Raw genomic sequence first — 15,674 nt, 5'->3', positions numbered from 1 at the left:
AGGGCACAAACATTTATTAAGTACCCACTATGTGTCAGGCATTGGGCTAAATGCTTTATACATGTTATGTTATTTGAGGTGGTTGGAGAGGAATTTCCTTCTTTGTTATCTACTTTGATATTCTGCTTAATTAAATGCTTTTGCTTTGAGTTAATGTGCAGTGTGGTGTGGCCTGGTTAAAAAAAAAAGCATCAGATGGGGGCTCATGGGTTGTAATTTGAAACAGGGGTTGATCTAAAGTGGCCCTTTAAACCAGGTGAAAGTTTTAGGAGTCGATGTTTGAGGAAGAAATCTCAGTTCACTCCTAAAAATCTTTCCAGATCTGAGTAACAAGTCTCTTATTCCTTCTGGGTCTGTTCCCTCATTTATAAAATAAGGAGTTTGGACAAAATTAGATGAATTTTATGTTCCCTTTCCAGGTCTACAACTTTATTTTTTCTCTTCTCCTGCCAACAGTCACATTAATGGTGAAGCCACCCAAGTGGGCATGAACTTTAAGGGCAGAGGCAGGTCAATCACATGTTAGGTAGGTTATAGTAGGGATCCCTTTATGGGAATGGGTCAGATTAAATAGCTACTGAGGTCCCTTCCAATTCTAAAATCCTGTAATTAGTGTGGCCCATGTATCATTCCAGATTGACCCACTCTGACCCGGGCCCTGTTACCTTGAAGAACCATTGGCCTGAGTTCAGGGTTTCCAGGATTTGCCAAGTGAACATAGAAGCAGGAATGTCAGAGAAATCTGGCAAGATCTCATGGATTTTGGTTGTTCTTCTCAGGGTGGGGTCATGCATGAGGAAAGGAACACCATCATAACTGTGGACAGACAGAGGGCAAGGATTGATTGGCATTTCCCAAGGGAGGACAAGTAGAAGGGTCAGCTATTTTCGTCTTCTGGCTACTGAATTCTAATGATGGAAGCTCCTCCCAAGCTCATGCTTAACCAACAGAGTCTGGGGCCATGTAGCATCAAAATCCAAGTCATGACCATAACTCATTCCAATATACATATACTCATAACCTAACAGCTACAAAGACAGACCTACATAATCTTTCTAGGGTTCACCACTGTCCTAAAATATTAACAAAACTAACTCCCTAGTCTGAAACCCACATAGAGAAACTACAAAGTATAGCACACATATTTTTAGACTTTTTTGGTGTAACGATCAGTTACACTGATTTTTTAAAACTCTTTTTCTTTTTGTATTAAAAAAACATCATTTGTTATATGGGGTGACTCCAGGAGGCAGAGGGGGAGGGATAGTGGGGCGAAAATATGATGATATTAAAAAAAAAAAACAAATGACTCCAATAAACTTATTTTTAAAAAATCAAAAGGCCCCATATAGACTCACATGAGCCAGAACTACTTTGTATCCTCATTCACCCCAAGAAAAGCTGCACTATTCTCTGGTTCACCTTACCTATAATAATGTGGCTCGTTTTAGATAACCACCAGTACCTGAAAAGCTCTGACTTCCAATTGTTATCTATCCTGTGGACATAATTAATGTGACAGGCCCGGCCAGCCTGGGCTCTTCCCTCTGCTCATACACTCACTGCCTACATTGACAGATCCCTGTGCCCTATGTGGAGCTTGACTATCACTGTTCCCATGCATATATTTGTTCAAGCTAATGAAAGACCAGTGAGGGTGTGCTGATAGTTGCTATTGTCATATTTGACCAAGGTTACTGGCAGCAAATTTTTGAAATCAATTGACCTTGGATTCCGGGTCCTAGTCTCTACTCTCTAAGTTCTCGTCTCACTTCTGCAGGGTCCATCCCACTATTATCATCTTCTGTGTGTCACCCTATCCTCTCCCTCTTCCTCTTGTTCTAATCAAAGATTCTGACATTACTTTCTGGGTGTCTTTCTATATGTGCCTGAGGGTGTGTGTTCCCTCTGGAAATCTTATATGCCAGGTCATCACCTAAGATGTCAAAGGATCTGGGAAATGGTAATGCTGAAGGCATGCGGTTGTGATCATTCTGGGTCATCACAACTGTGCACAGAGAAGTTGAATTGTGTGTGGGGGAGAAGGTTGGTGGGGGACTGTACATGTTTGTAGAGTATATAGTGTATGTGTTGTGTGTATGTGTGGGAATGTAGTATGGCAGGGGAGTTTATTTGGTGTGGAGGCAAGGTGTTTATGTATGGAGAGGGTGGCTGGATTACTTTTTTGTAAAGTTTATTTGTGTATATTTCGGGGGGAAAAGTATTCTGCCTACATTGGAGGAAATTGTGTGGCATGTGTTTATGTCTGTGTTAGTGGTGGTGGTGGGGGAGTTCCTTAGTGGAGCGGAAGATATTGTGCTCTTGTGAAAGAGGGCTAGGTAGTGCCTGCATGGGGGGAAGAGGTTGTGACATGTGTGCGTTGGCCTGACAAAATGTCTTGCCTCCCTTCTTACCTGAGGGTGACATCAGTCTCCAGCCCTGTGGCACCATGTTCAATAGCTTTCTCAAAGGCCATCTGGGTATTCTCTGGTGCTAGCTAATGAAAAGGAACAGGAGATTGGAATGAGTTGCAATTCTTCTCTTTTACCATCCATAAGAGTAAGGGAAGGATGACTGTCTCCCAATAAAAACAGAGGAGACAGCAGGAAGAGGAGATCACATAGCCTGCCATCTGCTCATGGCCTCTCCTTGCTGCCCTGGCATTGCCCAACAAAATGGCTTTAGTCTAACCTTTCCAACACTTACCAGGTTCCTTTGTTCAATCTACTTTCAAGAACATCTGAGGTCATCTGAGGCAGTGGAAAGAGTATCAGACTGGTGGCCAAGAGACCTCTTTCTAGTCCTGGATTTGCCAGAACTATGTGATTATGAACAAATCACTTATCCTTTCTGAAGTTTTCTCTTCTTTAAAGGGATCAGACTAGATGATAATTTCCCAGAATAATTTGGCCACAGGACACTATACTCAGGTGAGATATACTAATAGAACACCAAAATTCTAGTCGTTACTTGGGTGTGGAGGGGAGGAATTGGGATGATTCCATTGCTGAGGCAACTATTTGTCAATTTGGTATTAGTAACAGAGGTTCATTTGCATATACAGAAGAGGTAATAGAGATCCTCCCAAGACTTGCCTCTGTGATGGCTACCTAACTCTTCCAATGACTCAGAGCACAATTAATACTGTCAGAAGGAATCCAGAAAGCAGCAGGAAGATTATGAAGGTTGGAGCAGGAAACCAGAAGATCCAAGGGGGAAAGGTTGTATTTTTCTTACTGCTGCCAATCAAAAGAAAAGAGTAGATTTGGGAAGGTCGCTAAGAAGACAATGTTGATTTTCAATTTGTGGACCATGTTTTAAAATATAAGAAGGATAGGCTTCTGGTCAAAAATGGAATTCACCTAAGGGTAAAAAGGTACTTACCTAGAGTACTGCAAATCTAATCAAAGGGGCTTTAAAAACAAAATGAAACAGAGAGAACAAATACTATGTCTATCTAACAAGCTATGTCCCCTTGAAAATAGCTGCAATGGCTACTTTCAATACAGTGACCAACCAAGACCCCAGAAGACTAAAGATGATCTGCGTAACCCACCCTCTGACACAGATGACGGATTCAAGATACCGAGTAAGACATACATCCTTGGCCATGGGCAATGTGGGAATGTCTTTTGTTTGACTATGCATATGGGTTATTGATTACAAGGATGTTTTTCTTTTAAATTGGAAGATTAAGGAGGAAAAAAAACAAATGCTTAGTAGAAAAACAAATTATCGTTTAAAAAAAAGCAAGTACCTACAATGTACAAAGAATAATAGCAATCAGACATCTCTCTCTCCTCATCCCCAATAATCTACAGAAGGCAAAAGTCAAGAATAGTATCCAAGGCCTGAGATACGTAAATAGGAAAAAAGCATGGGTAACAAGGAAGGAAAAGCAGAGATCCTAATGTAGCTAACGTTTATATACAGTACCTACTATGTGCCAGACGATTCTCACAACAACCCTGGGAGGTAGATGCTATTATTATCTCCATTTTACAGCTGAGGAAACTGAGGCAGACAGAGGTGAAGTGACTTGTCCAGAGTAACACAGCTAATAAGTGTCTGAAGCAGAATTTGAACTCGAGTATTTCTCACTCTAGAGGCAGGAAACTGACTCAAGAGGTAGAAATAGAAGCAATATTATCACTAAATTAATACTACTGACCACCTGGATGGAAGGATGAAGTAGATAGTGTCTGGAATCATTAAGCCTGATATAATAAGAGATTTAATTTTCTTGACATCTGTTGTTTTTCTCTCTCTGGCAAAAGCAGAGCAGCAGCTAAGAATTTCCTGACTTGCTTTGATGATAACCTCATCCTTCAAAAAGCAGAGGGGGAAATGAAGGAAAACGCTTCTCTTGACCAGATGCTTACAAACAAGAAGGAACTGTTGCAGAAATGATAAACCTTGGGGGAAAGTGATCACTCCGCCTTAGACTCTGTAGCAGAGGAGAAGAAGGCTAGACCATTTGTCACATAACCTAGATTTAGAGAAAAGAGATTTCAGAGGGTTCCGAGAGAGGCTTTTAAGATTATACAGACTTCTGGACAATCAGCTGTCAGGCTACCTCGGGGCTGGTGGGTTCGTCAGCACTGAACGCCTACAAGAGAAGACTGATTGGCTACTTGTTGGGTTCACTGTAGAAGTTGCTCTTCGGGTACAGGTTAGATGAATTCTCAGGTTTCTTCCAAATCTTGAGACTGTGTCATTCAAGGAAACCATAGCATGGCGCACTTACTTAGACTGAAGTGATTTGTTCAAGCATTCAAACCCAAGTTCTCTGCCTCCAAGTCCTGGGCTATTTCCACTACATTACACTTCTTGGGATTCTCCACTCCCCCCGACAACTGGAAATGCTACTAAGTAGTGGACTCTCTCCTCACAAATCCCCATCTCAAGAACATCACTTCATATTGGCTGTGGCTTCGGTGACCAACGGGCTCTAAAAGAGAAGTTTTTCTTACTGAACCTCTTTTGTATCTTGAGGAACAAAGGATTCCAGTTCTAGCCTAGAAAATGCTGGGCTTGTTTACCTCTAACATCTTTCCACTGCCACCACCACCATTAGATTGTAAGGTCCTTGAGGGCAGGGACTGTCTTTTGCTTGTTTGTGTATCCCCAGTAAACACTTATTGTCGATTATTGCCAATTATATAAAGGCCTTGTGCATGGGCTCTAGAGCTAGAAGTACCTTTCAACCCCTGAATTTTATAGAAGAGGAAACTGAGGCCCAGATAAGTTAAGTGGCTAGTCCAAGGTTATAAAAGTAGCAAGTAGCAGAGCTAGAATTCACACCAGGTCTTCTGACTTCAAATACAATGCTCATTTTGGCACACTGCCTCTCCCTCCAGCTGTCAAACAGAGGTTGTGAAGGAAGCACAGGTCAGTGAGCTTTCTTCAAGGTTCCAACACAGGCCCAGGTAGGTACTGAGGAGGCCAAAGTCCAGTTGGTCAATAGAGCCATTTCAATAGCTCTGATATTCTTTAAAATAAAAATTGAAAGGCTTGGATTCATGGATTTGATTTATTTAGGGTAACCCTCTCTTCTACTTAGAGCCGACCACAATCAACCAATAAATTTTCATTCCATGTGAGGAAGACTATTCTAGCAACTAGAACCTACCAAGAATGGGAGGGAGGGAGAAAAGAGGAAAAGGAATAAACATTTATATATCACCTACTGTGTGCCACACATTATGCTAAGCACCTTACAAGTATTATCTCATTGGATCCACACAACAATCCTGGGAGGTAGGTGCTATAATTATCCCCATTTTATAGTTGAGGAAACTGAGGTAGACAGAGGTGAATTGACTTGCTCAGAATCATACAGCTAGGAAGTATCAGAGGCAGGATTTGAACTCAATTCTATCCTAACTCCAGTCCTGGCATTCTGTCCACTGAACCACCTAGCTGCCTCAATGAATTGGCTTATGATATTATAAGCTCATCTCTGAAGGCATTCAAGCGGCTAGCATGGGGAAATGAAATGGGCATGAGGCTTCAAATCAGGAAATAGGAGCTCAGGTGCCGACTCTGCTACTTCCTGGTCATGATAATGCAGGACTGGGAGCAAATCACCTCGATTTAACTATGTGATCTTTGCTTAAACACTTGAACGAACAAGAAAGCAGTTTCTTACTTTTTTTCTAATTTTGGTTTCATTGGTTTTGTTTGTGGGAGAATCTTTTTAATTTGACATAATCTGAACCATTTTACCTCTTGTGAACCTCTCTGCCTCTTGTTTGGCCATGAACCTTTGGTCCTTATCTGGAGAGCTGACAGGCAATTTTTCCACGTTCCTCTAATATGCTTATAATGTCACCTTTTATGTCTCAATAATACACCCATTTGGAACTTATTCTGGTATATACAGTGTCAGATGTTGGTCTATACCATATTTTCCAGTTTTCTCAATAGTTTTTGTCCAATGGTCAGTTTTTGCCCCAATAGTTGGGAACTCTTTTGGGTTTCTCAAAAACTAGGCTACTAGGTTCATTTGCTTCTACACATCGCATATCAAGTATGTTCCACTGATCAACCTTTATTTCTTTTCATTAATTAATTCTTAATTTTCAACATGCATATCCACAAGATTTTGAGTGCCAAATTTTCTCCCCATCTCTCCCCTCCCCCTACCTCAAGACAGCATACATTCTGAATGTCCCTTCCCCCAACCTGCCATCCCTTCTATCACCTCCCCTTCTCTTATCTCCTTCCCCTTCTATTTTCTTGTAGGGCAGGATAAATTTCTATACCCCATTCCATATATATTTTATTTCCCAGTTGCACATAAAAACAATTTTTAACATTTGTTTTTAAAACTTTGAGTTCCAAATTCTCTCCTTTCCTCCCTCTCCACTCACTCTCATTAAGAAGGCAAGTAATTTGATGTAGGTTATACACGTGTAGTCATGCAAAACAATTCCATAATAGTCATGTTGTGAAAGACTATATTTCCTTCCATCCTATCCCACCCTCCATTTATTCTTTTCTCTCCTTTGACCCTGTCCCTCCTCAAAAGTGTTTATTTCTGATTAGCCTCTACCCCAATATGCTCTCTCTTCTATCATCCCTTCTCTTATCCCCTTCCCCCCTATTTTCCTGTAGGGTAAGATAGATTTCCATATCCAACTGAGTGTGTACATTATTCCCTCCTTCAGCCAAATATGATGAGAATAGGATTCATTCTCTCCCTCTCACCTCTCCCCTCTTCCCCTTCACGGCAAAAGTTTTTTCTTGACTCTTTTATGTGAGATAATCCTCTCTCACCCCTTGATTTTATTTTTTAGATATCATCCCTTCACATTCAACTCACCCTGTGCCCTCTATCTGTATCTATCTGTATGTATGTATATGTATATGTGTATATATATATATATATATATACACACACACACACACACACATACATACATACATATAATTTTTCCCTCCAACTGCCCTAATACTGACAAAGGTCTCATGAGTTAAAAATATCGTCTTTCCACATAGGAATGTAAGTAGTTCAACTTTAATAAATCCTTTATGATTTCTCTTTCCTGTTTACCTTTTCATGCTTCTCTTGAAGTCCTGTATTTGAAAGTCAAATTTTCTATTCAGTTCTGATCTTTTTATCAAGAATGCTTGAAAGTCCTCTATTTCACTGAATGTCCATTTTTGCCCCTGAAGGATTATACTCAGTTTTGCTAGGTAGGTGATTCTTGGTTGTAATCCTATCTCCTTTGACCTTTGGAATATTATCCTCCAAGCCCTCCAATTCCTTAATGTAGAAACTGCTAAATCTTGTGTTATCATGATTGTGTTTCCACAGTACTTGAATTGTTTCTTTCTGGCTGCTTGCAATATTTTCTCCTTGACCTGGGAACTCTGGAATTTGGCTATAATATTCCTAGGAGTTTTCCTTTGGGGATCTCTTTTATGAGGTGATTAGTGGATTCTTTCTATTTCTATTTTACCCTCTAGTTCTAGAATATCAAGGCAGTTTTCCTTGATAATTTCTTGAAAGATGATGTCTATGGTCTATTTTGATCATGGCTTTCAGGTCATCCAATAATTTTTAAATTATTTCTCCTAGATCTATTTTTCAGGTCAGTGGTTTTTCCAATGAGATATTTCACATCATCTTCTATTTTTTCATTCTTTTGGTTTTGTTTTACAATGTCTTGATTTCTCATAAAGTCATTAGCTTCCATTTGCTCCAATCTAATTTTTAAGGAATTATTTTCTTCAGGGAGCTTTTGGACTTCCTTTTCCATTTGGCCAATTCTGCTTTTTAAGGCATTCTTCTCTTTATTGGCTTTTTGGACCTCTTTTGCCATTTGGGTTAATCTATTTTTAAGGCGTTATTTTCTTCAGTATTTTTTGGGTTTCCTTTAGCAAGTTGTTGGCTTATTTTTCATGATTTTATTGCATCACTCATTTCTCTTCCCAATTTTTCCTCTACTTCTCTTACTTGCTTTTCAAAATCCTTTTTGAGCTCTTCCATGGCCTGGGACTGATTCATATTTTTCTTGGAGGCTTTGGATATAGGAGCTTTGACTTTGTTGTCTTCTTCTGGTTGTATGTTTTGATTTTCTTCGTCACAAAAGTAAGATTCTATAGTCTAGTTTTTTGTCCTGTTTGCTCATGTTCCCAGCTAATTACTTGAGTTTTTAACTCTTTGTTAAGGTAGGTCTCTACTTCTGGTGTGGAGGGAGTATTTTCCCAAGCTTCAGGGGTTTTGTGCAGCTGTTTTCAGAGATACTTCTAGAGACCTGTAAACTTTCAGTTCTTCCAAGGTGGTACGATAAAGGATGAGGTGTTTACTCTTTTCCTGGTCTGTGCTCTGGTCTATGAGTGACCACAAGCACTCTTTTCTGCCTTGGAACTGTGAGGAGGATTCCTTCTCCACCACTGCCACAAGTTCTGCTACTCCAGCGCTCCTCCTTGCCCCAAGACCACCACCCAGGATTATGACCCAGATCCAAGCATGGGCAAAGCAAGAGAATTTCTGCCTCAGCACCAGCAAAGAGACCCCTGCAATCCCCCTGTGATCAGCTACTTGATCTCCCCACCATCTGTGGGCCAAGAGCTCTGGAAGCAGCCACTGCCACCACTGCCCCAGGGCTATGCCAGCGCTGGGGCTGGACCACACTCATCTCTCACTCAGGCCCGACAGACCTTTCCAACTGACCTTCTAAGCTGTCTTTGGAGTTTCTTGGTTGAGAAGTCTGGAAACCACTACAGCTGCCAGTGACTCAGTCCCCTGAGACCTGTTTCAGGTTCACTGGGGCCCCATCTTTGCCCATACTGAACTGAGCTCCTCTCCCAGTCCAGCGCAATATACTTTTCCCATTAAACATACAGATTGTCTTTGGCTATAAATTTGTTTCACTCTGTCTTTTGTGGGTCCTGCTGCTCTAGAATTTGTTTAGAGTCATTTTCTACAGGTATTTGAAAGGGTTTGGGGGAGAGCTCAAGCAAATCACTGCTTTTACTCTGCCATCTTGGCTCTGCCTTCTCAATCTCTATTTCTAATCCAGTACTAAATTGTTTTTGACAATTACAGCTTTGTGGAAAAGTCTGAGATCAGGTACTGCTAGGTCCCTTTCTTCCCTTTCTTTTTTCATCAATTCCTTTGATATTTCTATCTTTTGTTCCTCAATAATTTAACAAATATTTCAGCAACACGTTCAATCTACTATGTATGTATCACTAAGATAGATAGTGGTTCCTAATGATACCTCCATTTTCAAGTAAAGAATATTAGAGTTGGGAAGGTCCTTAGAGATCATCTATCCTACCGTATCATTTTATAAGACTGAGGCTCCTACCTAGAGGTGAAGACCCTTATCTCAAAGGGTATCACAAAATTCTTTTAAAAATCTTTGAAGCTAAATTCATTCTCAGTCATAGTTCCAAAAATCTTGAAGTTAGAAGGGTCCTTATCAGGCAAATTATCTTGTCTAATCCTCACCTAGTGCTATATCTTCCTTTATAGCATCTTCTCTGGGGTACTTCCAGCAACAGGGGTCTAAAATCTATGGCATTTCCTTGAGCTACTAATCTAGTAACCTTGTCAATAAAGGAGATGCCACACGGCTGATGTGATTTGTTCTGTAGGAACCCATGATGGCTCCTAGGAATCACCATTTCCTTGTCTATGGGCTTACAAACAAACTGCTTTTGCCAGAGATGGATATCAAATTCACCAGCCCAAAGTGAAAAGAACTCAACTCTGAAACGAATCTGAATGACCTTTACACAGCACCATTGCTGTAGCTTCTCTCTGGTTCACCAGGATTTCTCAAAGGCCATGGACAGTGTTTCAGCAATCACATACATAAGCTTCTCGGGAAATGTAGTTCATCTAGATGAGGTGACTTGAACCAAGGAGGTATGGGTTGGGCCAGAAGACCATGTGGTCCTTTCTGAATTCTGTGGACTCAATGAGTACAGCAAGGTGCTCTTCATACCCTGATCTCACCTTAACCTGAGGCTCAGTTCCCTTTGGCCTTATTTTCTTTACTATCCTTTTCGGTCCGAGGATGATTTCCCTTAACAGAGAAAAAAGAAGCAAAATAGGAACTGGGTAGTTTTACTTTCTTTCTATTTTTTTTTAATGTCCTATTCACCCCAAGTGTATCCATTCTTAGTTCTTCTTATACATAAAAAAACAACAAAAAAGATTGTTCCATTATTGTTATAATTTTTCACACTTAGGAGTTAGCCATCCTTACAGGACTATGCCAGCTTTTTTATTCTTCCAGGATTACATGCTCTCAATCCTATTTTAACGTGTTCTTTTAAAATTTGGATTCAGCAGAGAAGTCCCTGTGCAGCCACATCTATGAAGAGAGTTACTCTTTTCTTCCCCTCTTCAGAACTATTGGGAAACATTTTGATTCAATGCCTTTTAATTATCAATCTGTGCTATATCTGCCCTCTTCCACTGATGTATTCCTCTAATTCTTTATCATAGTGTGGAGAGGACCCTGTTTCTTGAGGCACAAGCTCCACCACATCCTACCAAGCTGAAAAGACCCCAAGTAGGGACCAGTAAAGGACTGTATTAGTCATTCAAGGGAACATGCTGGCTAAGTTCAAAGAGAGATGACCACCAGGTTAGTTAGGACTTTTTTCCAGCCATATCAACTCATGAAGGCAGTCTCCTAAAGCAAAGGTGGGTCAGGATCAGTCTGGAAGGAGTACACACTTGGTGAAATCATAGATCCTTGAATTAAGTGAATTATTTTAAACTTGCTTTATTGCTATTGCTCAAAAAAAATGCCTTCTAGGAAGACTGGAAGTTGGGCAGAGGCTGTATGTATCTCCCACACATTCCCAAGTAAATCTGAGTTAAGTTAAAAGATCTGCCCTTTGAGTCAAGCTTTTGGAGTGGGGGGAGCAAGTCCTTCTGTTTCTGCCACCCATGACCTCCATCATCTCACTTGATTTTCACAGCAACCCTGTGAGATTTTACAGATGAGGAAAGTGAGGCCCTTAGATATAAGGTCACAAGTTTTCTGACTTGGAGCCCACAACTCTGCCTCCTAACTAACTGAGTTAGGGGTTGGGTTCAGTGAGTCCTAAGGTTCTTTCCAGCTCTAAATCCTATGAAACCTATGAATCAAAGATCCTTAAGGTCCCAGCTATGGCAGTCTGTGGTCCCTGGCTGCCCTCTTACTATCCTACCCCTAACATCTACCCCATACATTCAGACCTACCTTTGGTGCGCCTCTGTGCCCAATGAAAGTTGGTTTGGGTCCCAGGGTCTTGTTTTCTTGGAGACAGGGAGAACGTATCCCTAGGGGGATGGCGTACATAATGAAAAGAACGACCAGGAAGGAAATAATGCTGACGAACTGAATGGCTGAAAGAATTTGAAGCAGAGAAGAGAGAGATTCATTCACTGAGGGCAAGGCCAAGGGGATTCACATCATGAAGTGCATGTCTCTATATATGCCCCAAAGTTCTACTTTCTAATAATGGCTGGTTGGTGTTCAACCACTCCTCTCTCATCCACTTGCTGTCCAAGACCTTCCTCTACCCTCTATCACTGGAGCTCCAAGAAGATCCAGCCACCCCTTAAGTACCAAAAATCAAGAGGGGATGCCCTTTAGGACCCAAGCTTTGGTCCCATGAGTCAGGCAGGGATGCTGGATGGGAAGAAAAGCCTCCTACCATAGCCAAGGCAGAGCCAAGTGTGAAGGTCCTATCCTTCAATATCCTTCCCACCAAGGTTGTCCATTCTGCTCTCTTCGTGTTGTCAAAGTTGCCTTAGATATACTTTAACCTGCTGTCACTCAGATACAAATGTGCACATGGAAAGGGCAGGAGGAGAGGCATGTGTATGGTAGAGTCCCTCACAATTTGATCTGAGCCATGGACTTAGAACAGACCAGACTCCAAACCCCAGACTCTGCCCCTCATTAGTTCTGTGATCTTCGGTGAGCTTTTGACTTCAAAATGGGGATGGAAGAGACAGCAAAGCATTATGAGTAGAGAGCTGTCTGAGCCAAGAAGATCTGGGTTCACATCCTGCCTCTGACATACACCATGAGGGCTATGTGACCCTGGGCAAGTGTCTTAATCTCTCAGTGTTCCAGTAACTCTGAGATTATAAAGCTTCAATAGAGAAGGTATCAGCTTACACTACTGCATTGGTAGGAAGTCCTCTTACATGAGAATCCCCCGTATCAGTGAAAACACAGGGCCAAGTCTCTATTCCAAAAAAGACAATGATAATAAAAAATTATATTTTGAGCACTTCTCTCCACTAAAGTCCTGCTCCAATGTTTCATTGCATCATGGAAGTGATTCGGAGTTCTCAAGGGCTTTGTCAACAAAGTGCAAGCTTCCAGCAATATATTATGCCCACACAGACTTAAAAGAACCTCACTAAGTAGGACAGGATTCAACACTAGCAGGCTGATCACCAGAAGGAAAATTCTTGGGCAAATCAATCAATAAACATTAAGCACCTACTATGTTCCAGGCACCATGCTAAGCATTGGGGATACAAAAGGCAGCAAAAGATGGATCACTGCCCTCAAGGACCTTACAGTCTAACAGGGGAGACAACATGCAAACAAATATATACAAAGCAAGCAATATATACATACAAGACAAACATGAAATTAACAGAGGAAAGGCACTGGAATTAAGAGAGGTTGGAGAAAACTTCCTATAGAAAATAGGATTTTAGTTGGGCCATGGTGACCCATGAAATACATAAAAAATATAAAATGCTCCTTATTCCTGTGCCTTCCATCTGTTTCCACCATAATGGTAGCAGAGAAGCCGTAAAGGGGGTAGGAGGAGATAAGAATCACAACAGGTTTTAGATCAGTTGTAAATATTAACTAAAATGTTGGTACTCTGACTGTGACATCTTTGTCCCATGACTGCCAAGTTGATATACCACTGGAGGAAATGGACTGTGTCCATGTTAATATTCTCACAAAAAATGAAATCAGGAGACCTTAAAAAGTTGCAGCTAGGTAAAAATGATGACTCAAAGGTTCTCCCTGGATATGTGAATGAGGAAGTTGGTAGAGCTGGCTTCATCATGTGCCCAATAGCAACAAGAAGTATGTCATGGAATGCTTGGTCTCTTTGCTTTGCAGTTAATGCAAATCCCTGGATGGCCAGGGAGCCAACATCTGCTGCTGAAGATGAATAAGCAGAGAAACTGTAGGAAGTACTTGACAAGATTTGCCAAGGTGAGCACAGAGGGCAATGGCCAAAGAAGAGCCAGTCAATATGATTGGAGATTGAGAAATGAAAATGACCAAAGACTGGGAGATTAAGAAAGGAGTCTAAAGGTACTAGAGGTACTAAAGGTATACCAACACACACAGACAGACAGACTGACAGACACACACACACACACACACACACACAATGGAACTACTTATACATTCATATGCAGGAAACTAGTTGCCAGTATAAAAATCATTTACAAATTAACTGTACAAGCAGTCAAAGGATTGGTTAGAAAAAAACAAAGGTAAAAATCAATAATATGCATTACAAAGGAGGTTGGCAGAAGATTATGATGAACCTGGAAAATGGAAAAAAGAATCTTTCTTCATCCCTGATGACAAACAGAACCACACACTTAGACTTGATACCTCAGTAACAAGTGAGCTATATGAAAAAATAGGAATGGCATTTAGGAAGAAATCAGGAAAAGCAACTGGGCCAGGCCAAGAACACAATGATGAAACCTATGCTGAAGGTAGAACAGTTTCTGAAAACATTGAGGGATCAAATTTCAATATATTTTAAGGAAGGAAACATACCAAATGTGTAGAAAAAATCATGGATACTATTATTACCAAAAAAAGATAAAAAGTCAGTAATTAAAGACACATATTTCTATTTTCTCATCTTGATAGTCTTCATGAGAATGATCTACATACATATAGAGAATAGAATACCCCTGATAAATCACAAATGCTATTATTACCGAGAGAGAAGCAACTAAAGATGCACATTCCTATTTTCTCATGTCTATAAAGTATGAGAAATGATCTACATACATATAAAGAATAGAATATCCCTGGTAAGAAAAAAGAGAAAGGAAAAAAATGCAGACTTCTGCACCTGATTTGGCCTTCTCACAGTCACACAGTTGACTGAAAGGTGTAAAAAAAATATTGATATCATTATATGATTCCTTCTTCCTTTGCTAAAAAAGGTAAAACAGAGCCATAATGGTTCTCCTGAAACAAGGGGCTTCTTATTCACATTATGATCACTCAAGATTTTTTGACATGCAGAATTTGTCCTGAAATCCTCATGTTGTCAATGTCAGGCAAGGCATCAAATATGGAGGCATATCCTCACCAAACATATTTACCTGTGTCATGGAAGACATCCCACATCAAGTCCAAATTAAAGAAGGATTTTCTAAGAATGGTGAAGTTCTGGGTGCAGATAACATGGCACTAACAGCATCAAGCCTTAGAATACTAAAGGACCTCTATGAGGTCCATAGTCATACAAAGGGGATTAGCCTCCCAATACACATAGAAAAAAGAAGTAATGAGAGATGTGAGGAGGAGGAAGAAGAAGAGAGGAAAACTAGCTGCCCAGATTGTGACATGTGGTTAGATGGGCAACTTTTCAGATCCTATTACGTACGTGAGTTTTCTCTCTTTCCCAGTTTTCTATTATCTGAAAATCTGATAAACCCACTATTTATGTCTTCACCCAAGTCAATGATTAAAAACTTTGGATAGCACAAGGCACAAGGACAGATCCCTGGGGCCCTGCAGGAGAGAACTCCTTCTGAACTGATGTCAAACCATGAATGACTGACTACCCTTTAAATTCATCATCCATTAAATTAGTTCTGAACCCATTTAACTGTACTAACTAGAGTCCACTTCTCTTTCCACGATTACAGCAAGACACTGTCCAATGCTTGTCTAAAATTCAGGGTAACAATCTCTACAGCAGTGTCCGGATTTACCAGGGCAGGGATTGTCCAAAAAAAAAAATTTTTTTTAAGGACATAAGGTTAATCTGGGATGACTCAGTCTCCCTGTAGCCATGCATTCCTTGTAATCACTCATGCCCGCACCAACCAATTCTTTCTTATTGGTGAGAATTATAGCCACAAGAGGAGTTCCTTTTGTTGGAAAGGAAATTATCCCGAGTCAAAAGATTATTAG

The 15,674-nt window shown here is 40.6% G+C and overlaps 1 protein-coding gene across 1 annotated transcript in view; it reads right to left on the bottom strand.

Annotated features, from left to right (window-relative positions):
* The window catches only part of GDPD4 (glycerophosphodiester phosphodiesterase domain containing 4), a gene marked incomplete at its 3' end in the record, with an annotated part of 85,885 nt that overhangs the window by 40,934 nt on the left and 29,277 nt on the right, over window positions 1–15,674 (bottom strand). Inside the window, 3 exon segments of the mRNA XM_027848087.1 lie at window positions 666–816; window positions 2,415–2,497; window positions 11,718–11,863. Of these exon segments, the coding sequence (XP_027703888.1) occupies window positions 666–816; window positions 2,415–2,497; window positions 11,718–11,863 (380 nt within the window).

The sequence above is a fragment of the Vombatus ursinus genome, unplaced genomic scaffold (genome assembly GCF_900497805.2).
Source record: "Vombatus ursinus unplaced genomic scaffold, bare-nosed wombat genome assembly UNPS02005659.1, whole genome shotgun sequence".
In the NCBI taxonomy this organism is placed as follows: domain Eukaryota; kingdom Metazoa; phylum Chordata; class Mammalia; order Diprotodontia; family Vombatidae; genus Vombatus; species Vombatus ursinus.
This window is presented reverse-complemented; position numbering and strand designations above follow the sequence as displayed.